Genomic DNA, 23,929 nt, shown 5'->3' with positions numbered 1-23,929 from the left:
GTGAAGAGCGAGAAGAACTCCTCCTAACTCTCTCTCTCTCTAACTTGGTTGAATACTTAAGAAATCGGACAAAATCAAGTTCCGAAAGTCCGGCGCATTCCTCACATCGATCTTCCAACTGACAGGGCCTTTCCCTACAGTCAGAACAAGCGGTGTGAGGATCTACCGAGGCCTTCGGAATACGCCTATTACAAGACCTACATCGTCTATGGGGTGGGGCTTGTGAAATGTCAGACATCTTGAATCAAAAGAGTTGGCCAAGTGGGGATTCCAAATCAAGCAAAAAGATCGTTAACCATTAATCAGGACTAAATAATAGCTATCTAAGCTAATATAGAAGTTTTCCAGTAAAGCGACAGCCGAAATCTGAGAGAAATACTTCACCAAAAGCCGTGAAAATACTCCAAGATCATAAGCGTATCCCAGAACGTCTTGCCGGAAGCACGACAGAGGAAAAATTGAGGAGGTGTCAACAAGAAGTACTGTAGTACCTGGCCACAGGTGGCGCTGGTGAGTACACCCCCTTCTAGTATTGTGATAGCTGGCGTATCCCTCCGTAGAATTCTGTCGGGCAACGGAGTTGACAGCTACATGATTATCGGGTAAGTTTAATATTGAAAAATTAAGATTTTCTATTAACAAAAACTTTGCAAAGGAGACAAATTCAAGTAAATTACTTTTTAATTCTCATATATTCAAATATTTTCTTCTGTTCAACCTCGTTAATGTTGACGAAATTAAACTATTCACGAACATGGTTAGACTATTGACAGTACAAAAGATTGTTTTAAGAGAAAGGGTCTCCTCACTATACAGGAATTGAATCACAAACTTTTCTTGCATTTGAAATAAACATTTAGCAATTTGTTTATAAAATGAAGGAAATTGTGAAAATATGTCATCTTAGTGAACATCTACAGGATACTTACAACAAAAAGACGTACTTACTTCAAGTAATTCACATGGATATCCTACCAAAATAAATTTCCAAATACTTTATGCCTCTCCAGACAAGAATCTAATTTGGGAGAAAATATACTAGCTTTTTGTTAATGCATCTGGTGGCTGAGAAAAATACACACAATAATATTCTAAATTGGGCCAGGCTCAGCGGTAATCAAAACATGAACCTTCAACTTTTTAAGTTGTATTGAAAATACAAGAAATCTTTATAAAATATTCACATCATAATAAAGGTATAAAAAGGTCAACACCACCATTCCTACCTTGAAGAAAATGGCCCGAAAAGTAGAAAGGCTGTGGAATTAGTGAAGATAACGCAAGGAGGAGAAAACCAAACCGCTAGACAAAACTTAAGCTGTTAGCCTAGGGGTCTCAGTCTTTTCTAGATTTACCTGAACCAAACACAAACAAAGCAATAGTAAAGGTGTTAATAAGCATTAATTATTCTTTTTTCATCAAAACAGTCAATTAATAGCTGACATAACTTCAAAATAAGGGGAAATCTGAGTGAACACCATTCCTCCATATACAATAACACAGCACTACTCCCACTGACCAGATATGTTTATGTTACACATCAGAAAAAATTTGAAATTAACTAGTGAATTTCAATTAGAATCGAATGGCAAAATAAGAGACTGAAAAATAGGTAGTTAAAATGTTGCATGATTGACTAGTTTGTGGCCATCAAAAGCCAGACAAGGTGGTGGTTCTTAGATAGAGCGGCATTTTGCAAGGAGAGAGAACAGGAAATTTTCATTTTAGGTTAGACATTAACACAGCTTTGAGCAATTTTAATACGAACATTAAGGGGGTTTGATAAATATAATTTATCTTCATCCATCCCTGATCCTCATATTGCTTCTCTCTGGAGGCTCATTTAATTCTACGTTTACTCCTTAAACTAAAATCTTTCCAGTTTTCTTTCCTTCCGACAAACTTAGACCTCTAGTAAAGTAGTGAGACAATTTATCGTTTAATGGCAATAAACCAATGGGATTGATCAAGCCATACTGCCCTTGTCTTCAGTCTATACATCGTTGTTGATTTAAAATGATGGGCCCAACACTTCAGAATGTTTAGATTTAGATTTTTAGTGCCAATAATGCTGTCTTCAACTGGATTTTTTAGTTATTACTATGTAGATTGTTCAAAGAAATTGTTCCTGGGCTATAATTATCTGCATTTTCTTTGTCCCCAAGAAAATCTACCCTTAAATAAAAGCAATCCACTTACTGTAATAAACAAAAACATTACATAAAAATTCAATGGACATATAACAACGAAAGACTAAATTTACATCTGTATAACAATTAATTCAATAATACACAAGAGAATTTACAACTCACCATTCATGTAGTATGTGTTTAATGATGACAAATAGTCTTCTAATGTTGCAAGAGTGGAAAAAAGAACACGTTTTAAATGCTATCACTATCCAAACCTATATTTTTGCCTCACATAAATTTCTAGTTTCACATATTCTTTTGTCTGGTTGCACATAACTAAAACTAAGTAAATGTTGCTCCTTTCCATGGAAAACTAAAATAAAGTAGAAAAAATATAAATAAAAATGTATTGTTTTAAGACAAGTCATTGCTGCTATTTCAAATAAATTGAAAGTTTAAAAAAAAAATCTTACCTGGTTTTGAAGGATCAGATTAACTGCATATGATATCAATTCATCAAGAGATAGGAAACTTTTATACTTGGGAGCCAGTTAGCATAAATAACTTTTATACTTGTACAGCAGCTTGAAATCTGTTTCCAGAGATGAATTCTTCTTTATTTATGGCCTTAAATTTTCACTTATGACAATTGAACTTTGTACTGGTAATAAAATGGAGTCTTGTATTTTTAAGAGAGGTGTCAATGTTGCTTGTTTTCTGAGGTTTTCCTGCTGAACAATACTTGAATACTCAGTTTGTCAATGGTAGCAGAAATTTCTTGAAGTCCCTTCACAACAGCAAAAATTATTTATGACTCGTATTGTTTAGCTGCCATTTACATGATTCTCATTAAGAGTAAACTACTGTCTCATTCAGACTCAAAACCAGATGTCATGAAGTACAACTGCTTAAAGGAATACAGTACTAGCTGTCTTGATACAACTTATTTTTCACTAAATAGCAACAAAATCAGTTGATTTCCTGAGCACTCATCAAATAGATTCTCTATTTTTTCACATTTCTCTTTGCAAAGTTCTAAAATAACTGAAAATCTCTTGATAGTTACCTAGAGTAATTTCACTCACACGAATATTTATTATGTTGTAAGTAGACCAGCGGTAATCGTGAAAAGATGTTCTGAATAGTTCTATGGGTTTTACTCTAATTTTAGAAATATATTTTTCCTAATATATTTTGCACAGCCATAGCCTATATTTCTTCAAGCAAAATCAGTTTACTTTCCTCTTTTTCAACAAACACTATAGCATAAATAAATTCAAGGGGTGAAAACTGAAAACGTAAAGTTTTATGAAATAATTTTTATTAAAAAATAGTCAATACGGCTACATCTATAACGCAACCACTTAACTTTGTAAAAGTACTAAAAGTTCATAAACAATTTCCATGCATAGCCTTGAGCTGTCAGTTCATTGGTCCACATATTTACAAAATACCATAAATACTACTTTGTGGTAAGTAATTCACTACTAAAACCAATTCCTTCTTGTATAGCCTTGAAAATTTTAAATTATCCACTTCAGGTCTTTTATGAAGCAATTTCCACATTACAAACAGAGGAGAGCGCCAAATTACGCTGTACACATAGTAACTTTGCTGCTGCTCGCCTTGCTCCTGCTGCTTGAGCAGGAGTCTGGGCATCTATTAGGTCACCTGCAAACTCTTTTATCCCATCAGAGTTACAAGAAGCTTTTGGAGAAGTTATTGCTAAAAGTTGAGCATATGTAAATGAATCTGGTTCTGAAAGCAGTGGCACCAAATTTGGGAGAAGTGCAGGAGGTGTTAGAGTAAGAAGAGTATGACTATATGGAGCACCAATCAATTCGTGCAATATATTCACCACCAGCTGAGAAACTGGGCTTACAACACCAGCTCGGCTAACCTGAAAAGAAAAATATGCAAAAATTATGGGGAACATTCCTCAAGCAGCATTGCGAAAGATGGGAAGATATCAGTTACTTGTGGGTTCAGAATGATGATGATATTCTTTACATCATAAGCAAGACAAAGTGTCTCTTCATATGTAGGCTACTTCAAATTAAATTCAAAAGCTTATAAGCTCCATATCTTCTTTATAGAAACAAAATGAACTATAACATTAAGGGAATATATTCTTTAATTTTGAAACTATAGAAAACATTTCCACCTTCATCCTTTATCAAATCTAAGTGCCAAAATTGTGGATATTTAAAAGCCAAGCAAAATATCAAATTACTTTCAATTATATAGTTTGCCAGTCACTTTTTCATTGCCTGAACCTGAAAGTATATGCATCACCCATTTTCAGTAAAATATTTGTTAGGTATCAAGCCTTTATAAAACATGATTGTTAAACATTTAGATTATACAATACTAAAATGTAAAAAAATAAATTCAATCAACACATGGGTACAAATAATTTCTACTTCATAAACACCATAGAACATTTAATTTGAATAACTCTCATGATAAAAAAATCTAAAAGAACTTTAAAGTACTATCTGCAGCTTTCCCTTAGATAACATCTAAAATTAAAATGGGCAAATTAGTTTTATGAGAATCTTAAAATTTCAGTATTACCTCAGAAAGTTATTATATTACCTCAGAAAGTTATTATGTCTAGAATAATGTAAGCATAATTTTCACCCAATACAACTAAAAAAAAAATGAGAACTGGCTAGCTCGCACAGACAGTAAAATCCAGGTCCCCTCCCATTACCGTAGGATTGCTGGGACTTCATCAGTCACCGTTTATGTGCCTGGACGGTTGTTCTCGTAGAGTCTCTAGATTAAGCTACCTCATGAAAACACGGGTGCTCTGAATCATAGAGTTCTTCTGTGAGAGTCCTTGTGATCATTCGAGAATGCAATGGTCTGGGAAAGGTGACCTTTCCCAGACCATTGCATTCTCGATTGAATTTATTTTTTCACTACAGTTGGCTCTTCCTAATACAGTCGAAAAGGTGACGGGTGGGGGGAGAGAGACTGGTCATCAACCTCTCTCCTCTGAACAAATTTGTGCGCCCAACAAAGTTCAGGAAGGAAACAGTGCATTCTGTGCTGTCTTCAACAAGTAGGGAGGCACGGTCTTGCTCCCTCTCTGCAAACTGACACGGTGCATGAATATCTGGATGGCATTCCACACACAACAGAGTTGTCAGTGGGGTACATTCCAAACAAGAGGAATGTGCTAGCAGACACACTCAACCACCCAGGGACAGGTTGTAGGAGCACAGAGTGGTCCCTAAATCTTCCTGTTGCGAAAACCTTCTTACACAGGGATGCTCTCTGGGGATTGACCTCTTTGCCCTGTGGGTGAACAGGAGGCTTTCTGTGTTTCGCCTCTCAAGTTCTGGACCCATGGGCTGTGTTCGAAGGCGCCTGTGAGGCTCTATGGGGATCAACCTGTTTACCATGTGGCTGAACACAAGGCTTCCCGTCTTTTGCTCCTCCCGTTCCGGACCCATGGGATGCACTTAAAGACGCCTTCCAACACCCATGAGATCACGTGGCCATATACGCCTTTCCATTGTTCAGCCTGATTTGGTGGGTGATTCATGGTGTTGAATATGCCAGGAATCAGGGTAACCTGGAAGCTCACACATAACCTCATGCTGAGTGTCATGGTACCCCAATCTACTTGCTCTTTTGGTTGAAGTTCTGAGAGAGCTGCCCCTATGAACTAGTCTTCTCCAGCACAGATTGTGGATTTCCTCATCTTCCTTCACCAAGAGAAGTGTCTCTCAGTCACAGCTGTCGAACGGAGTTGTCTATGCTCTAGGAGAGCTTTGAGAGGTCTTGCCCATCCTGGGATCTCGGAAACCCCAGAGTGGGACATGACCTTGGTCCTCAAGGCTCTTACCTGTATCCTGTTAGAACTTTTGAAGATATCATCAGATAGGGATCTGATTCTTAAGACTGTCCTGCTGTTAGCCCTAGTGTCGGCAAAGAGAGCGTGAGAGTTGCATGGTCTCTCTTATTTAGTCATCCATGCTCATGGATGGCAGGAGGTCCCTTTCAGTTTTGTGCCGGACTTGTGGCCAAGACTCAGAATCTGGTGGTGCATGACCATAGGTTTAAGTCCTTCATCCCCTACTTCTGGGAGGTATCAGGTGGTGATGCAGAAGAGATACTCTTGGGTCCCGTGCTATCTGAAAAGATCCTGTTAGCACTGGCATATCAAAGAGTGGGGTGTCAAGGAACACGGTCTCTTTCTGGCTTTGTGAGACGTTCCATAGAGTGAGAGTGTACGCCTCAGATGACAAGATTACTGAGGCACCAGGCAGGACCAGGGCTCACAGAGAAATCAGTCGTATTGAATGCAGGTGTTTGGAAAGGCAGCCAACATTCATGGCCTTTTAATTGCAAGAGTAAATAAGCATGACATTACAAGGGAAAAATATGTTATGATCTATTATCTATTTATCGAAATGAAAGAATAGATAAATTGCTAATGTCTTTAATATGTGTATGTAATAACATTGTGCGTTCGTACATACCAGAAAGTACTGTTCATTGTTTTTTTTAACTTGAATATGTACTTACGGATATAAAATTACTTGTAAATGAATAACCATTAGACTGAAAGCAAAAATACGTTACGATCTGTTATTTATTTACCGAAATGAAAGAAAAATAAATCGCTAATGTGTTTGATATGCATACGTAGTAGCATTGAGAATTTTCACATACAATACAGTTTTGCTTATTGTGTTTTTAACTTGATATAAAATTCATTGTAAATAAATAATTATGAGATTAAAAGGAAAAAATATGAGCGATAGCAAGGCAAAGAGAGAGAGCGAGACGAGGAGGGAGAGCAGAGTGAGGAGGGAGAGGGGGGGTGAGGTTGGGGATGGGAGCAAGCTAGGAGGATTAATACTACTGGAGATGCCCTGACTCACAGTTCTTACCTGAACCCGTGAAGCCAGGTTTAAGCTAGGTTGATTACCAGTCAAACTGTCAGTTCTAGCTCCACCATTGACTGGAACCAAAGATACCTATGGAGCTGGTGTTATTGTTAATCATTTACTGTCTCTTTTATACATGTTTATCTCTATGATACCTTATGTGCAAAATTCCTAAACGTTTTATGGCTGAGTTTATTAATAATTTTTCATTTCGAGAACAGTAATAAAGAAAAAAATTCATACTTACTACTCTAGAAGATAGTTTAAATTGGATTTGACCAAGCCCATGATAACACACAGCTGCCTGCCTTTACACAAAAATCAGTAACAACAGTTGTTAGAATATCACAAGCTATGTTCAATGTAATAGAGGGTTATAAAGTGTAACGACTTTACCGTAGTTCAATATACCAAGGAGCTTGATAACGGATTCACCAATAAGAGAAAATAGTTACCGTCTATAAACTAAGGTCTAAATAGAACCAACTTTAAGTTCCAGTACACTGTCGGAGGATTAACTTGGTAATCGAGAACTGTCAGTTTGACAGTCTGACTGGTAAAGCCTGGCTTCACCTAATCTGGGCCGGGACATCTCCAGTTATTTTTCCTCTAAGGGAGCAAGGCAGGCGACAGCCGACAGTGGTGACAAGAGTGATGCGTCTTAGTGTCAATGTAAATGCGTATAACGTATTCTACTATAAAATAAATACAAGTAGAATAAGAATGTGTTTTTATTGTTTCTGTGACCTTCACATATAACAATAATGTATTATGTTTAAATTTCATAGTAACAAAATCCCAAGATAGATACTTTTCCAATGTTCAGGAACATAAACAACCTATTACCCTTAATTCTTATGGGGAAATTATGTTCCGTTAACACGACATCTCCAGGAACATAACCCTCATTTTAATGAGTTGACTGTACGTATCTTGGACGAGGCTTTGTTACACACACACACAAGAAAGCTATGTCGTTGTTCAAACTGTACATCCATTTATTGTGCTAAAACATTACAGCTATATTTCAAATAAACAGGATTTTCATTAAACTGGTGTTTCACATAACTGTATCCAATAATAATGCATGTAATATTCACATAGTTTCGTTATAAGAAATAAAAACATAGCGAATTGTAATCTTTTCCATTGTTTACACTTATAAACTGATCAACACTACCATCTATGCTTTCCAAACCAGCTGATTAGGGCAAACTAATGAAGGATATTCTCTATTCCTTAAAAGAAACATTATTTAAAATGATATTTTAATTATAAAATAAATTTTTGAATATACTTACCCGGTGAATATATAATAGCTGCTGCTCCAGCGGCTCGACAGAAAAACACACAAAAACTCGCGAGCGATCGCTATGAAGGTTGCGGGTGTGCCCACCAGCGCCAACTATCGGCCAGATACCGCATATGCATGTAAACAAGCCTCAATTCTTCTCGTCCCGCTGCGTCTCTATTGGGGAGGAAGGGAGGGCCTTTAATTTATATATTCACCGGGTAAGTATATTCAAAAATTTATTTTATAATTAAAATATCATTTTTAAATATTTAACTCAGCCGGTGAATATATAATAGCTGATTCACACCCAAGGTGGTGGGTAGAGACCAGAGTTAATTAAGTTTACAGCGTATATGCTTAGAGTTTTTGACAGTTATAATATAACAAAACCCAAATATATAGGTACCTGGTAAGGAAGTTGACTTAGACGATTACTCTGCCTTGTAAGTCTGTCTTCCTCACGAAGCCCAGCGATCCTCTTAGGATGCTGAAAGACTCCCAGGAGCTGAAGTATCAAGGGCTGCAACCCATACAACAGGACCTCATCAAACCCCTAATCTGGGCGCTCTCAAGAAATGACTTTGACCACCCGCCAAATCAACCAGGATGCGAAAGGCTTCTTAGCCTTCCGTACAACCCAAAAAACAATATTAAAAAAACATTTCAAGAGACAGATTAAAAAAGGATATTTGAATTAGGGTAATGTAGTGGTAGAACCCTCACCCACTACTGCACTCGCTGCAACGAATGGACCCAGTGTGTAGCAGTCCTCGTAAAGAGTCTGGATATCTTTTAAGTAAAATGACGCGAACACTGACTTGCTTCTCCAAAAAGTCGCGTCCATAATACTTTGCAGAGATCTATTTTGCTTGAAGGCCACGGAGGTTGCTATAGCTCTTACTTCGTGCGTCTTAACCTTAAGCAAACATCGGTCTTTCTCATTCAAGTGAGAATGAGCTTCTCGTATTAAAAATCTGATAAAATATGACAAAGCATTCTTTGACATAGGCAATGACGGTTTCTTAACTGAGCACCATAATGCCTCAGATCTACCTCGTAAGGACTTAGTACGAGCTAAATAGAACTTAAGAGCTCTAACAGGACATAACACTCTTTCCAGTTCGTTGCCTACGATCTCTGATAAGCAAGGAATATCAAAAGATTTAGGCCAAGGATGAGAAGGCAGTTCATTTTTGGCTAGGAAACCAAGTTGAAGTGAACAAGTGGCTTTTTCTGTAGAAAAGCCGATATTCTTACTGAAGGCATGAAGTTCACTGACCCTTTTAGCCGAAGCCAAGCACACTAGGAAAAGTGTCTTGAGGGTGAGATCCTTCAGGGAGGCTGAATGTAATGGCTCAAACCTGTCTGACATGAGGAACCTTAGGACCTCGTCTAAGTTCCATCCAGGTGTTGCCAAACGACGTTCCTTAGAGGTCTCGAAAGACTTAAGGAGATCTTGGAGATCTTTATTGTTGGAAAGATCTAAGCCTCTATGCCGAAAGACCGAAGCCAACATGCTCCTGTAGCCCTTAATCGTGGGAGCTGAGAGGGAGCGAACATTTCTCAGATGTAAAAGAAAATCTGCGATTTGGGCTACAGAGGTACTGGACGAGGACACAGATGCTGACTTGCACCAGTCTCGAAAGACTTCCCACTTCGACTGGTATACTCTAATGGTAGAAGCTCTCCTCGCTCTTGCAATCGCACTGGCTGCCTCCTTCGAAAAGCCTCGAGCTCTTGAGAGTCTTTCGATAGTCTGAAGGCAGTCAGACGAAGAGCGGGGAGGCTTTGATGGACATTCTTTATGTGGGGCTGACGTAATAGATCTACCCTTAGAGGAAGACTTCTTGGAAAGTCTACCAGCCATCGAAGTACCTCGGTGAACCACTCTCTCGCGGGCCAGAGGGGAGCAACCAAAGTCAACCTTGTCCCTTCGTGAGAGGCAAACTTCTGCAGTACCTTGTTGACAATCTTGAATGGTGGGAATGCATATAAGTCCAGATGAGACCAATCTAGGAGAAATGCGTCTATGTGTATTGCTGCTGGGTCTGGGACTGGAGAGCAATAGATTGGAAGCCTCTTGGTCATCGAGGTAGCAAAAAGGTCTATGGTGGGTTGACCCCAAGTCGCCCAAAGACTCTTGCACACGTCCTTGTGGAGGGTCCATTCCGTGGGAATTACCTGACCCCTCCGACTGAGACAGTCTGCCAAGACGTTCAAGTCGCCCTGGATAAATCTCGTTAACAGGGAGATGCCTCGATCTCTTGACCAAATGAGCAGGTCCCTTGCGATCTCGTACAGCGTGAGGGAGTGTGTGCCTCCTTGCTTGGAGATGTACACCAAAGCTGTGGTATTGTCGGAGTTGACCTCTACCACCTTGTTTCGAAGGAGACTTTCGAATTTCATCAAGGCCAAGTGGACTGCCAAAAGCTCCTTGCCGTTGATGTGCATGCTCCTCTGACTTAAGGTCCACAGACCTGAGCATTCCCGACCGTCCAGGGTCGCACCCCAACCCAAATCCGACGCGTCTGAGAACAGTATGTGGTTTGGGTTCTGAACTGCTAGGGATAGTCCCTCTCTCAGACTGATATTGCTGTTCCACCATTTCAGGCATGCCTTTACTGGTTCGGAGACCGGGATTGAGACCGTCTCTAACGTCTTGTCCTTGTTCCAGTGAAAGGCTAGATGGAACTGGAGAGGCCGAAGGTGTAGTCTTCCTAGCGAGACAAACTGCTCCAGGGATGATAGAGTTCCTACGAGACTCATCCAATTCCTGACTGAGCACCGTTCTCTCCTCAGCATTAGTTGGACTTTGAGCAGGGCTTGATCTATTCGGGTGGCAGACGGAAAAGCCCGAAAAACTGGACTGCGAATCTCCATCCCTAAATATAGTATAGTTTGGGATGGAATCAGCTGGGACTTTTCTAGGTTGACCAAAAGTCCCAATTCCTTGGTCAGATCCAACGTCCAATGAAGATCCTGCAGACAGCGATGACTGGACGAAGCCCTGAGAAGCCAGTCGTCCAAGTACAGGGAGGCTCGGATTCCCGATAAATGGAGGAATTTTGCCACATTCCTCATGAGCCTCGTAAACACGAGAGGAGCAGGACTGAGGCCAAAGCACAGGGCCCGAAACTGGTATACAGTACCACATTCTTGAAAACAAACCTCAGAAAAGGTTGGGAATCTGGGTGTATAGGAATGTGGAAGTACGCGTCTCGTAGGTCGAGAGAGACCATCCAGTCTCCCTTTCTGACCGCTGCTAAGACTGACTTCGTGGTCTCCATAGTGAACTTTGTTTTCGTAACAAAAACGTTGAGCGCACTGACGTCTAGCACCGGTCTCCAACCTCCTGTCTTCTTTGGGACTAGGAAGAGACGGTTGTAAAACCCCGGTGATTGAAGGTCCGAGACTTTCACCACCGCTCCCTTCTCTAGCAACAGAGACACTTCTAGGTTTTGGGCTTGTCTCTTTGACTCCTCTCGGTACCTGGGAGAGAGGTCTATGGGAGTTGTCACTAGAGGAGGTTTGCGTACAAACGGAATTTTGTACCCCTCTCTGAGCAACCGAACAGACTGTTGGTCTGCGCCCCTCTTCTCCCAGGCCTCCCAGAAGCTCTTCAATCTGGCTCCTACCGCTGTCTGAGGCTGTGGGCAGTCAGACTCTGCCACGTGAGGACTTGGCTCCTCTCTTCTTTCCTCTCTTTCCCTCAGCACGAGCACTTCCCCTGCTGGGAGCTCTGCCACGAAAGGGCGGGATAAATCTGGATGCTGGAGTCTCGATCCTGGGTCTTACAGCAAAGGATGTAGAAGGAGTCCCTTCGCGAGCAGAGGACACCATCAAGTCATGGGTGTCCTTCTGCACAAGCGAAGAAGCTATGTCCTTAACCAATTGTTGCGGAAACAAAGACGTTGTAAGGGAGCAAAGAGCAGTTCTGATCTCTGACAGGGAGTAACTCCTGCCGAAAGAAAAGAGCAAAGGGACTCTCGCTTCTTTAAGACTCCCGATGTAAAAGAGGAGGCGAGCTCATTGGAACCATCGCGGATGGCTTTATCCATACATGACATGATAAGTAAGGAAACATCTCTGTCAGCAGACGAGATTTTCCTACTTAAAGCTCCTAACGACCAGTCAAGGAAGTTGAAAACTTCAAAGGCCCTGTATACGCCTTTCAGCAGATGGTCAAGGTCCGAGGAGGACCAACTAATCTTCGAGCGTCTCATGGCTAGGCGGCGGGGAGAGTCTACTAGGCTTGAGAAGTCACCCTGGGCAGAGGCAGGGACTCCCAAGCCGAGAACTTCTCCCGTGGCATACCAGACGCTCGATCTAGACGAGAGCTTTGAAGGAGGGAAGGCAAAGGCCGTCTTCCCCAAACTCCTCCTGGTATCCAACCAGTCACCTAAAATTCGCAAAGCCCTCTTGGAAGAGCGAGAAAGCACTAGCTTAGTAAAGGCTGGCATGTTAGCAGGTAAGCTTAGAGCAAACTCAGACGGTGGCGAACGAGGAGCAACGGTAACAAAGTGATCGGGAAAAAGCTCCTTGAAAATTAACATGACTTTCTTAAAGTCCATCGAAGGAGGAACCGTTCTAGGTTCGTCTACATCCGAAGGATGGTCATCATGATGAGGGTCAGCAACGTCCTCATCTGAAGGATCTTCGTCCGACAACTGCTGAGTAACAAGCAAAGGGGTTGGCAATGCTTGACACGCAGAGTCCACACGCACTGGTGCATCAGTAGCAGTCCAGGACGCTACGTCATGTAACTGCTTAACAGCCTGACTGTCAACAACAACAGGAGCGGGAGGACGCTCGACGTCAACTCGAGACTGCTTTGACTGCCTAGACTGAGCAGTCAAAACAACTCTAGACTGCGGTGTTTGACGCTCAGCGTCAAAACAAGTCAACTCCGCTGGTAGGCGAACGTCCTGAACGTCAACAAGAGCATTAGGAAGTGCCTGAACGTCCAAATGCGGCTGAAAGTCAACACGGGACTGCATCGAGTGAGGCTCTACAAAGCGTGACTGACGTGACTTAGTAACGCCAACGTCAACAGGACGAGCAAAGGCTCGTTTTGGCGGCTGAAGGCCAGGATCTCGATTAGCTAAGCGGCGAGGATCATCGTGAACCTTTTCAGCAGAATAGTCTTCCATAAGGGAGGCGAGCTTGATCTGCATGTCTTGCAGTACAACCCATTTAGGATCAACGGGAATGGGTGCGGTAAAAGACGGGGGTAACGTCTGAGACTGCACAACCTTGCCTACACCAAGACTCTCTGAGCCTGTGTAACGTTGCTGCTTAGGCGGCGAGCAGTCTTCCGATGACTGCAAAGGGTCAGAGCTGTCCCAAAGGCTACAACCAGGACGCTGGACCTGTCCTGAAGGGACCGACTTTCGCTTCAAGGGCCTTGAAACCTTGCTCCACGGTTTCTTATGCGAAAAGCCTTCGGATGACGAGGAGAAAATGGTCTCTCTCGTCTTATGGTAGGGGCGGTCTTGATGAGACACGCCTTTTACCATAGAGGGAACGTCTGTTCGCTGATCAAGGCCTCTCGAACCCATAAGTCGTACGACATTACTTCTCCCCTGGGCTTGGGAGCTTGCAAGAGGTCTCGGACTAGGCGAACGACAGGCACGAACAGACGAACCCTCGGTCGCAACACTGAAAACACTTTGCGCACTAATCACTTTCCCACGATTTTCCGCTGTGGCACTCTGACACTTTAGCTCTTTAACGTCAGCCATGAGTTGATTACGATCTGTTGCTAACGACTCAACTCTTTCGCCCAAAGCATGAATGGCACGTAACATGTCCCGCATTGATGGTTCCTCTCGTCTTATGGTAGGGGCGGTCTTGATGAGACACGCCTGTTACCATAGAGGGAACGTCTGTTCGCTGATCAAGGCCTCTCGAACCCATAAGTCGTACGACATTACTTCTCCCCTGGGCTTGGGAGCTTGCAAGAGGTCTCGGACTAGGCGAACGACAGGCACGAACAGACGAACCCTCGGTCGCAACACTGAAAACACTTTGCGCACTAATCACTTTCCCATGATTTTCCGCTGTGGCACTCTGACACTTTAGCTCTTTAACGTCAGCCATGAGTTGATTACGATCTGTTGCTAACGACTCAACTCTTTCGCCCAAAGCATGAATGGCACGTAACATGTCCCGCATTGATGGTTCCTGAGTGCCAGTAGAGGGTTCAGGCACAACCACTACAGGGGAAGGATTAGGTTCAGGGGCATGGGGAGAGGAAAAATCTACTGATCTAGAGGAACTCCTCCTCACCCTATCTCTCTCTAGCTTACGAGAATACTTGTCATATTCGGGCCAATCAAATTCCGAAAGGCCCACGCACTCCTCACACCGATCTCCTAATTGACAGGTTTTACCCCGACAATTAGAACACACAGTATGTGGGTCGAGAGAGGCCTTTGGAAGACGCCTATTGCAATCCCTAGCATTACACTTACGAAATCTAGAAATTTGAGAAGGGTCAGCCATTTTGAATTAGTCAAAGAAAGTCCAAAAAACAATCCAAGTCATCAACAATTAAATCTATCCAAAAAAGAGTTCAAGAGTTTAAGTTGAGGATAAAACACCTGCACTGCGAAAGCTCAAACCAAAATGAAGTACTTCACCAAGTCTGTTGAAAAAACTCCAGGTTATACAGCGAGTAATGATACGTCTTGTCGTTAAGGCCGACAGAGAAGAATTGAGGCTTGTTTACATGCATATGCGGTATCTGGCCGATAGTTGGCGCTGGTGGGCACACCCGCAACCTTCATAGCGATCGCTCGCGAGTTTTTGTGTGTTTTTCTGTCGAGCCGCTGGAGCAGCAGCTATTATATATTCACCGGCTAAGTTAAATATTTAAAACTATCCTTTCTAATCAAGCATACTAATTTGAATAATTTCTATTTGCATTACTATACCTCTTTCATATTTTACCTATGGTTGAATTTAATGGCATATAAAAGTTTACGGGAGTTTCATCCATGTTGCCGATGCACAATCATTCATAGTTTTTAGTTCTGTGGTACTTGACTATAGAGCTTAGTAAATTATTTATATTGAGTTATACTATTTTCTAGGTTTTTAACACTTTGCCACGTAATCTTCTAAATTCGACATTTTCATTTGATTTGATTTGCATATTTATAGTTCCCATTTTTTTTTTCTTCGTTTCGGACATAGCTTTCCCTGATTTCAAACAGAATAAAGGCTATAAGCAATGTTTTCTCACCTTCAGCTATAGCTTGTTCATATTTGGCAGAATATTTTCTTGAGGATCTTTCCTCCATTTGCCATTAAGGGTATGATGTAAAAATATGTCAGTCTTATGCTACTTTATAACTATGAGAATTGTTTACTATTGTATAATGATTATAATATAAGCAAAACATCTGCCATCTGATTTGATTGTTCATAACAAAACAGCTGTTTCTTCTTCAGTTGTTATTATGGTTGTATACATTTACGCAATGATTATAGTTACTAACGACAATTTTATCATTCTCTTTTATTTTCTAAGCTATTGAACTAGAAGATGGGATGAAGAAATGGAGTAAAGGAGGTTAGGCTATCTAAATATGATTTCTAAAAAAAAAAAACTTGCATGACACAATCATACTTTATGAGTGAAAACTTGGGGGCCGCACAATACAAACTATGATATTCTTTAGCATATTGGTGCTGATGTAATATTCATTATGAAGATAGTTTGAATAGGTTACGAAACTATATAAATGATATTCCTTGTTGTTTATGTGCGCATAATCTCATACAGTAGCAGGACCTTGAAATCAGCTGATAACAACCAAAGGTAAACAAACAAGGTCAGTAATATTTGATTGTTAAAATGCTCTTGGAATTGACAAATAAAATACAAAAATGCTTTAATAAAGTATATGATATCTTTTGAACCAAGAAAATGAAATAATGATATACAGTAAGAAAATATTGATAAAATATAACCTAGATGATTACAGTATCATGACAGCCTAAAACAGTAAATCTATGGAAACTTAACCTTTCAAGATTGACACCCCCCCAAGATCAAGTTACGACCTGTCTCTCTGTCCCTATTCTGGTCATAAGTTGACGACTACCTGTAAAATTAATGATTTCTCTACTCACCTAAGGTTCACCTCATGTCTCCCTGCTGCCCCACTGACTAATGATGTCTAGAAGCTATTGAACATGCTCCACCTCTATAGACTAAATTGGTGGCTCAACTGGCAACAACAAGCCATACTTATTGCATTACACTGCCATATAAGCTAAATACAAGACTAGAGGAACATGGCTATTGAAGTGAGAAAAAAAGAGTAAATTTTAAATTTTAGGTTAGACGTCACCATTATCGAGCTTCAAGAAGGAAGCCAGATTGTAGTCGTTGTAGTTTTTTATATATGTTTTGTTATATTAAAAATGTTATTTTCCTTAGTAAAATAAATTTTTGAATATACTTACCCGATGATCATATAGCTGCATCCCTGCTGCCCGACAGAAAAAATCTACGGGAGGAATACGCCAGCGATCGCTATACAGGTGGGGGTGTACATCAACAGCGCCATCTGTCAAGTAGGTACTCAAGTACTCGATGTCAACAACGAACCAATTTTCTCCTCTGTCCCACTGGTTCTCTATTGGGGAGGAAGGGTGGGTCCTTTAATTTATGATCATCGGGTAAGTATATTCAAAAATTTATTTTACTAAGGAAAATAACATTTTTCAATATCAAACTTACCCGATGATCATATAGCTGATTCACACCCAGGGGGGTGGGTAGAGACCAGCATAACAAGTTGACATTATGAGCTAAGTATTCCGTATTTCATTTTAGCAGTTATTCAAAATAACAAGCATAAAATAAATAAGTACCTGGTAAGGAAGACGACTTGAACAATTACTCTGCCTTTTTAAGTACGTCTTCCTTACTGAGCCTCGCGATCCTCATAGGATGCTGAGCGACTCCTAGGAGCTGAAGTATGAAGGGTTGCAACCCATACTAAAGGTCCTCATCAAAACCTCTAATCTAGGCGCTTCTCAAGAAATGATTTTGACCAACCACCAAATCAAGAAGGATGCGAAAGGCTTCTTAGAATTCCGGACAACCCAAAAATATTTCAAGAGAAATATTAAAAAGGTTCTGGAATTAGGGAATTGTAGTGGTGGAGCCCCCACCACTACTGCACTCGTTGCTACGAATGGTCCCAGAGTGTAGCAGTTCTCGTAAAGAGACTGGACATTCTTAAGATAAAAGACGCGAACACTGATTTGCTTTTCCAATAGGTTGCGTCGAATATATTTTGCAGAGATCTATTTTGTTTAAAGGTCACGGAAGTTGTGACAGCTCTAACTTCGTGTGTCCTTACCTTCAGCCAAGTTTGGTCTTTCTCATTCAGAAGGGAATGAGCTTCTCGTATTAACAGTGATAAAAATAGGATAAAGAATTCTCTGACATAGGCAAAGATGAATTCTTAACTGAACACCATAAAGCTTCAGACGGGCCTCGTAAAGGTTTTAAAATAGAACTTAAGAGCTCTTACAGGACATAATACTCTTTCTAGTTCATTTCCAACCATACGATAAGTATGGAATATCGAACGATATTGGTCAAGGCCGAGAAGGCAGCTCGTGTTTGGCTAGAAAACCAAGATGTAGAACATGTAGCCGTTTCGGATGAGAATCTGATGTTCTTGCTGAAGGCATGAATCTCACTGACTCTTTTAGCTGTGGTTAAGCATATCAGGAAAAGAGTCTTAAAGGTGAGATCTTTCAGGGAGGCTGATTGAAGTGGTTCGAACCTGTCTAACATAAGGAATCTTAGAACCACGTCTAAATTCCAACCAGGTGTAACCAACGACGCTCCTTCGTGGTCTCAAAAGACTTAAGGAGGTCCTGTAGATCTTTATTGTTGGAAAGATCTAAGCCTCTGTGACGGAAGACTGATGCCAACATGCTTCTGTAACCCTTGATAGTGGGAGCTGAAAGAGATCGCTCTTTCCTCAGATATAAGAGGAAGTCAGCTATTTGAGTTACAGAGGTACTGGTCGAGGATACGGATACTGACTTGCACCAGTTTCGGAAGATTTCCCACTTCGATTGGTAGACTCTAAGGGTGGATGTTCTCCTTGCTCTAGCAATCGCTCTGGTTGCCTCCTTCGAAAAACCTCTAGGGCTCGAGAGTCTTTCGATACTCTGAAGGCAGTGAGACGAAGAGCGTGGAGGCCTTGGAGTACCTTCTTTACGCGTGGCAGACGTAGCAGGTCCACCCTTAGGGGAAGAGTTCTGGGAACGTCTACTAGCCATCGAAGTACCTCGGTAAGTTATTCTCTCGCGGGCCAGAGGGAAGCAACTAGTGTCAACTTTGTCCCTTCGTGAGAGGCGAACTTCTGCAGTACCTTGTTGACAATCTAGAACGGAGGGAATGCATATAGATCTAGATGAGACCAATCTAGTTGAAAGGCATCTAAAAGAACTACTGCTGGGTCCGGGATAGGTGAGCAAAGTATTGAGAGCCTCTTGGACATCGAGGTTGCGAAGAGATCTATGGTTGGCTGGCCCCAGGTGACCCAAAGTCTCTTGCATACATCCTTGTGGAGGGTCCAATATGTTGGAATTATTGTCCCTTCCTACTGCGACAATCTGCTAAGACATTCAAGTTGCCTTGGAAGAAACTTGTTACTAGTGAAAAGGCTAGACCTGTTGAACAGGAGAGGAGGTCACTTGCAAACTCGTACCATGTCAGAGAGTAGGTCCCTCCTTGCTAGGAGATGTACATCAAAGCAGGGAGTTGTCCGTGTTCACATCCACTACTTTGCCTTGAAGGAGAGACCTGAAGCTTTTCCAGGTCAGACGTACTGCCAGAAGCTTCTTGCAGTTGAAATGCATTGTCCTTTGACTCGAGTTCCATAATCCCGAGCATTCCCTACCGCTTAAGGTCACACCCCAGCCTACGTCCGATGCGTCTGAGAAGAGAACGTGGTTGGGAGTCTGAACAGCCAGGGGAAGACCCTATCAAAGGTTGATAAAGTCCTTTCATCAAGTCAGACCAGACTTATCTTCCGGAAACCGGGATCGAGACCGCTTCTAGCGTCTTGTCCTTTTCCAGTGAAGAGCTAGATGAAACCGAAGAGGACGGAGGTGTAGTCTTCCAAGTGACACCAATTGAACCACGGATGACAGTGTCCTAACCAGACTCATCCACAGCCTGACAGGGCCGTGTTCCTTCTTCAGCATCTTCTGGATGGATAGCAGGGCTGGGGGTTGATCGTCTTGTTCAGTCATGTCCTCATCAGAGGGTTCCTCATCCGAAACTGATGAGGAAACGGCAACGGAGTGGGCAACGTCTGACTCGCTGAATCCGGTCGCACTGGTGGATGCGTGACGGAGCCGGACACAAGATCATGGTACTGCTGCACAGTCTGTGAACTGTCAACCATGGGAAAGCGAGGAAGTACAGCGACAACCCGAAACTGTCTAGACTGTCTGGGTTGTGCAGACAACACCTTATCGGGTTGCTGAGGTTGCCGCACTGCGTCACAACAAGTCACCTCTGCTGGTTGTTGAACGTCTTCCCAGTGACACACTGAACGTCCACAACCACCTCCGAGAGTCGCTTAACGTCAACGTGCGACTGGCAACCCACACTGGGTCGCACCGGTGGAGGAACCATCTCAACTGGCGGACGTGAGTAGGATACCTCAGCGTCAACAGGGCGTACAACCAACCGGTAAGAAGGTTGTTGGCAAGAAGGTTCTTCTCCGTAAAAAATTCTCTATCAAGGACTAAGCTTGGACTGCATGTCTTGCAACAAAGCCCAAGGTCTATGGGAGCAGGTGTGGCAACAGACGGGGTTAGCGACTGAAGCGGAACCATTTACCCTCCCTGGAAGCATGTTATGCTTTAATTAAAGTCCATAGGAGGCTAAGCAGCTTAAGGCTCCTCTCCAAATGATAGAGTCCTCAAGGGAATATCAGAAGGAGGGAGAACAGCACTTTCTCATCTACAGGTGCATAAGCAGCAGACCAGAAGGCAACGTTATGAAACTGCTTGACAGTCTGTGAACTGTCAAAAGCTGAACTGTCAACCCCAACAGGTGCGTGAGGACATACAGCACTGGTGTATTAGTAGCACACCAGAAGGCAACGTCATGTAACTGTTTGACAGTCTGTGAGTTGGCAACAACCAAAGCTGTGTGGGGAAGCCTAAACTCCTGACTGACTAGTTTGCTGCGGGCGAGTGGCGGTAACCACAGTGTGTTGCGGAGGCTGACACACCGTGTCAAAACACGGCAGCTTGTGGTAGCTCACGCACGGCAACGGAGTGCTCCGTGTGTCTGTGGGAGTCAGCATGCATCTGGCAGGGTCGACTGCGCATGGGTGGAGGAGCTCTCACAACAAGAGTGTGGGAGCAGGCAGCCATGCCGGGCGCACAACCGTGGCAGGCTGTAGGCCAACGGGTGCATCGTCAACCTTCTCCGCAGTCGGAGTGTGGGAGCTGGCAACAACAAAAGCGGAGTGCTGGTGCGTGGGAGGGACTGCCGTGGGTTGCGGAGCATGCCGCATTGCGGCAAAACACGGCAGCTTGACAGCACCTTCCCACTGCTGATGCGGTAGCTCACGCATGTCAACGGAGGGTGCAGCATGAACATGCGTCTGGCAGGATCGACTGCGCATCGGTGGAGCTCTCACAGGTGGAGTGTGGGAGCAGGCAGCCGCAGTATCTGCTGAGCGCACAACCGTGGCAGGTTGTAGGTTAACAGGTGCCGTGTCAACCTTCTCAGCACGATACTCCTGCATGCATAAAAGACGGCAACAAACGGAGCTACTGTCCGTTGTGACTGAGGGTCTAAAACAGTTGGTGCGGCAACAGACGGAGTTACTGCCTGTTGCGGTACCACCTTGCCTCTCTCGGAAGGTGTGCAGTCGTCGGATGACTGCAGCGAGTCCGGACTGACCCAGTGGCTACACCTAAGCCGTTGGACTTGCGCGGAAGGGATCGACTTGCACTTAAAAAAGCTGCAAGATTTGGTCCATGGTTTCTGTGAGAAACCTCTTCCGCAGACGAGGAATAAATGGGCTCTCTCGTCTTTGTGTGGGTGGGGTGATCACGTCGGCAACGTGTGTAGATACACCCGAAACCACGGAGGGAAACGTCTGTTCGTCGATCAAGGCCTGTGGAACCCATAAGTCCTTCGACATTACTTCTCCCCTGGGCTTGGGAGCTTGTAAGAGGTATCGGACTAGGTGAACCACTGGCACGAACAGACGAACCCTCGAACGCAACACTGTAACACTTTGCGCATATCACTTTATCACTTTTGATTTTCTGTTAGCACTTATTTCACTGAAATCGAAACTTTAACTGATTTCTATCTGAAACACGCAATCCTATCCTTCATTAAAAGGTAGTAACTGCGAAAACAGTATTACAATGCAACAGAAAAACATAATTAAAGATAAAGAATTCAGTGGCTGGAAAAGAGACTAAACACTAGATCAAATAAACTACGTTTAAAATCTCTCACCGCATAAAGCCTGGGAACAAGAATAAAACTCTAGAAACCTTTTACCTTCTTCCCCTACAGCGACTAGGGAGAAGAGTAAAAAACGAGAACAACGTTACCCGCTTGAACGAAACGTTTATTCTCCTCTCTCTCCCTCCGTCTCTATCTCTCTCTCTCTTCTCTCTTGACTTAGAACCTGAGAGAAGAGCCCAATTATATATCGTTAAAACATATTATTTGATAAAGGAAAAAACTGAAAGGTTTTTCAAATAAAAAGTTCCTTTATATAGAATTTAAACCATTTAAGTTAAGAAAGAATGAACGAAACGCTAGAATCGGTTTACTCTTACTGCAACGTGAAACCGTGAAATACTCTCTCTCTCTATCGTAACGATAGAGCGCATGTTGAACGTTCTGAACGTCAACAACTGCGGAGACTAAACTAAACGTTAGTTCATCTTTGAAAACAGTACGAGACTATCAAAGAAATTCTTTCATAAAACATTAAAATTAAAAAAGTATTAAATTCTTAAAAGGTAAATACGATATGACGGGCTCAATGTTAATTAACTTCGGTTCCAAGTAAGGACCGCCTACTATTAGGAAAGGTCGCATATAAACAAACATAAAAATTAATTTTTATAAGTTTATAATAAATGGAAAGTTAATCGAAGAGGCCTAGAAAGGCGGAGAGATATAAAATAAATAGATCTATAACTTGTTAAGCAAAATTACCAAAAACCTAAACACACTTCCGTCTAAGGGAAGGGTCGGCCATTTAAAAGTGAAAGAGAGTCCATACTCTCTTCGTCACCAACACTTCCGTCTAAGGGAAGGGTCGGCCATTTAAAAGTGAAAGAGAGTCCATACTCTCTTCGTCACCAAAATTAAATCTATCCAAAACGAGTTCAAGTTTTGAAATGAAGATAAAACCCCTGCATAGCGAAAGCTCAAAACTGGAATAGTGTACTTCACCAAATCGTTGTGAAAACAAATCCAGTTAGGGACGGCGTATTTAGTAGGTCTTGCCTGTGGCACGACAGAGGGAAAATTGGTTCGTTGTTGACATCGAGTACTTGAGTACCTACTTGACAGATGGCGCTGTTGATGTACACCCCCACCTGTATAGCGATCGCTGGCGTATTCCTCCCGTAGATTTTTTCTGTCGGGCAGCAGGGATGCAGCTATATGATCATCGGGTAAGTTTGATATTGAAAATTTACATGTATTTGCCTCCCATATGCCTGTTCCAATAATTCTGTTCTCTTTAGCAGAAATTGTGAACTGTGGAGGAAGGTAGCCTACATGACTTCCTTTTCATTACATATTGTTGTTTTGAGACACCAGACCTGGTGAAGTGTATCATAGTAATTGAGAAGCTGATAAGATGGAGATAGATAAGGCTTGTCAAAGAGTAAGATAAAATTAAGAATAAAGGAAGTCTAATTGCTGTGATAGTGAGGCTAACAAGCCTTTAACAATTGTTAAAAGTTAAGGCAACCGTAGGAATAGCAAAGTGGATTCACATGCAAGAGACAGTGAAATAAAGAAAACTTTGTCAAAGATTAAGTGTATAGAGAATTGTACAAAATAATAAAATTCTGATTATAGCTGAATATTAAAATTTGAAAAAACTTGTAACCGACTGAATTAGGTGTACAGTACTGTATTAAATAACAGAATTATATTATGATACATGCTATAGTTATGTTTGATCGTATCTGTTAGCGTTGTATTTAATCAAGATATTTTGTGTCAAGTTTATTGGATTGAGAATTGTTGATATTAATTAGTTTAGTTGGTTTAAGTAAATAATGGGTAGTTGTTTCATAATTTTGACAATGCAAAACGAGATGTTTTCATTGTAATATAAGCGAGCATTTGATGGCATAGAATTATTGCTAAAATAAAAGTTTTTGGGTTTAAAGCAATATTTAAGGGAAAACTGTGAATGTTTGTGACAATGTATGTGTGTAGATAGTGAATACAGTGAATTACAGCAATAGTATATGCATGTTTCATTTTGGTTCTCTAGTTTATAGTAAACCTGAAGTAAAAGTATAAGAGTTTCATTCTGGTT

The 23,929-nt window shown here is 41.9% G+C and overlaps 1 protein-coding gene across 5 annotated transcripts in view; it reads right to left on the bottom strand.

Annotated features, from left to right (window-relative positions):
- Window positions 1–2,605: 2,605 nt before the first annotated feature.
- MED24 (mediator complex subunit 24) overlaps window positions 2,606–23,929 on the bottom strand; it is a 349,247-nt gene continuing 327,923 nt past the window's right edge. For all 5 annotated transcript variants that reach the window (XM_068389049.1, XM_068389044.1, XM_068389055.1 and 2 more), the window contains one exon: window positions 2,606–4,032. In XM_068389049.1, coding sequence (XP_068245150.1) covers window positions 3,679–4,032 — 354 coding nt within the window. In that variant the 3' untranslated portion in view covers window positions 2,606–3,678. The remainder of the gene's footprint in view (window positions 4,033–23,929) is intronic.

Source organism: Palaemon carinicauda, chromosome 1 (assembly GCF_036898095.1).
Source record: "Palaemon carinicauda isolate YSFRI2023 chromosome 1, ASM3689809v2, whole genome shotgun sequence".
NCBI lineage: Eukaryota > Metazoa > Arthropoda > Malacostraca > Decapoda > Palaemonidae > Palaemon > Palaemon carinicauda.
Note: the sequence above shows the minus strand (reverse complement) of the source record. Positions and strands in the feature narration are given on the sequence as shown.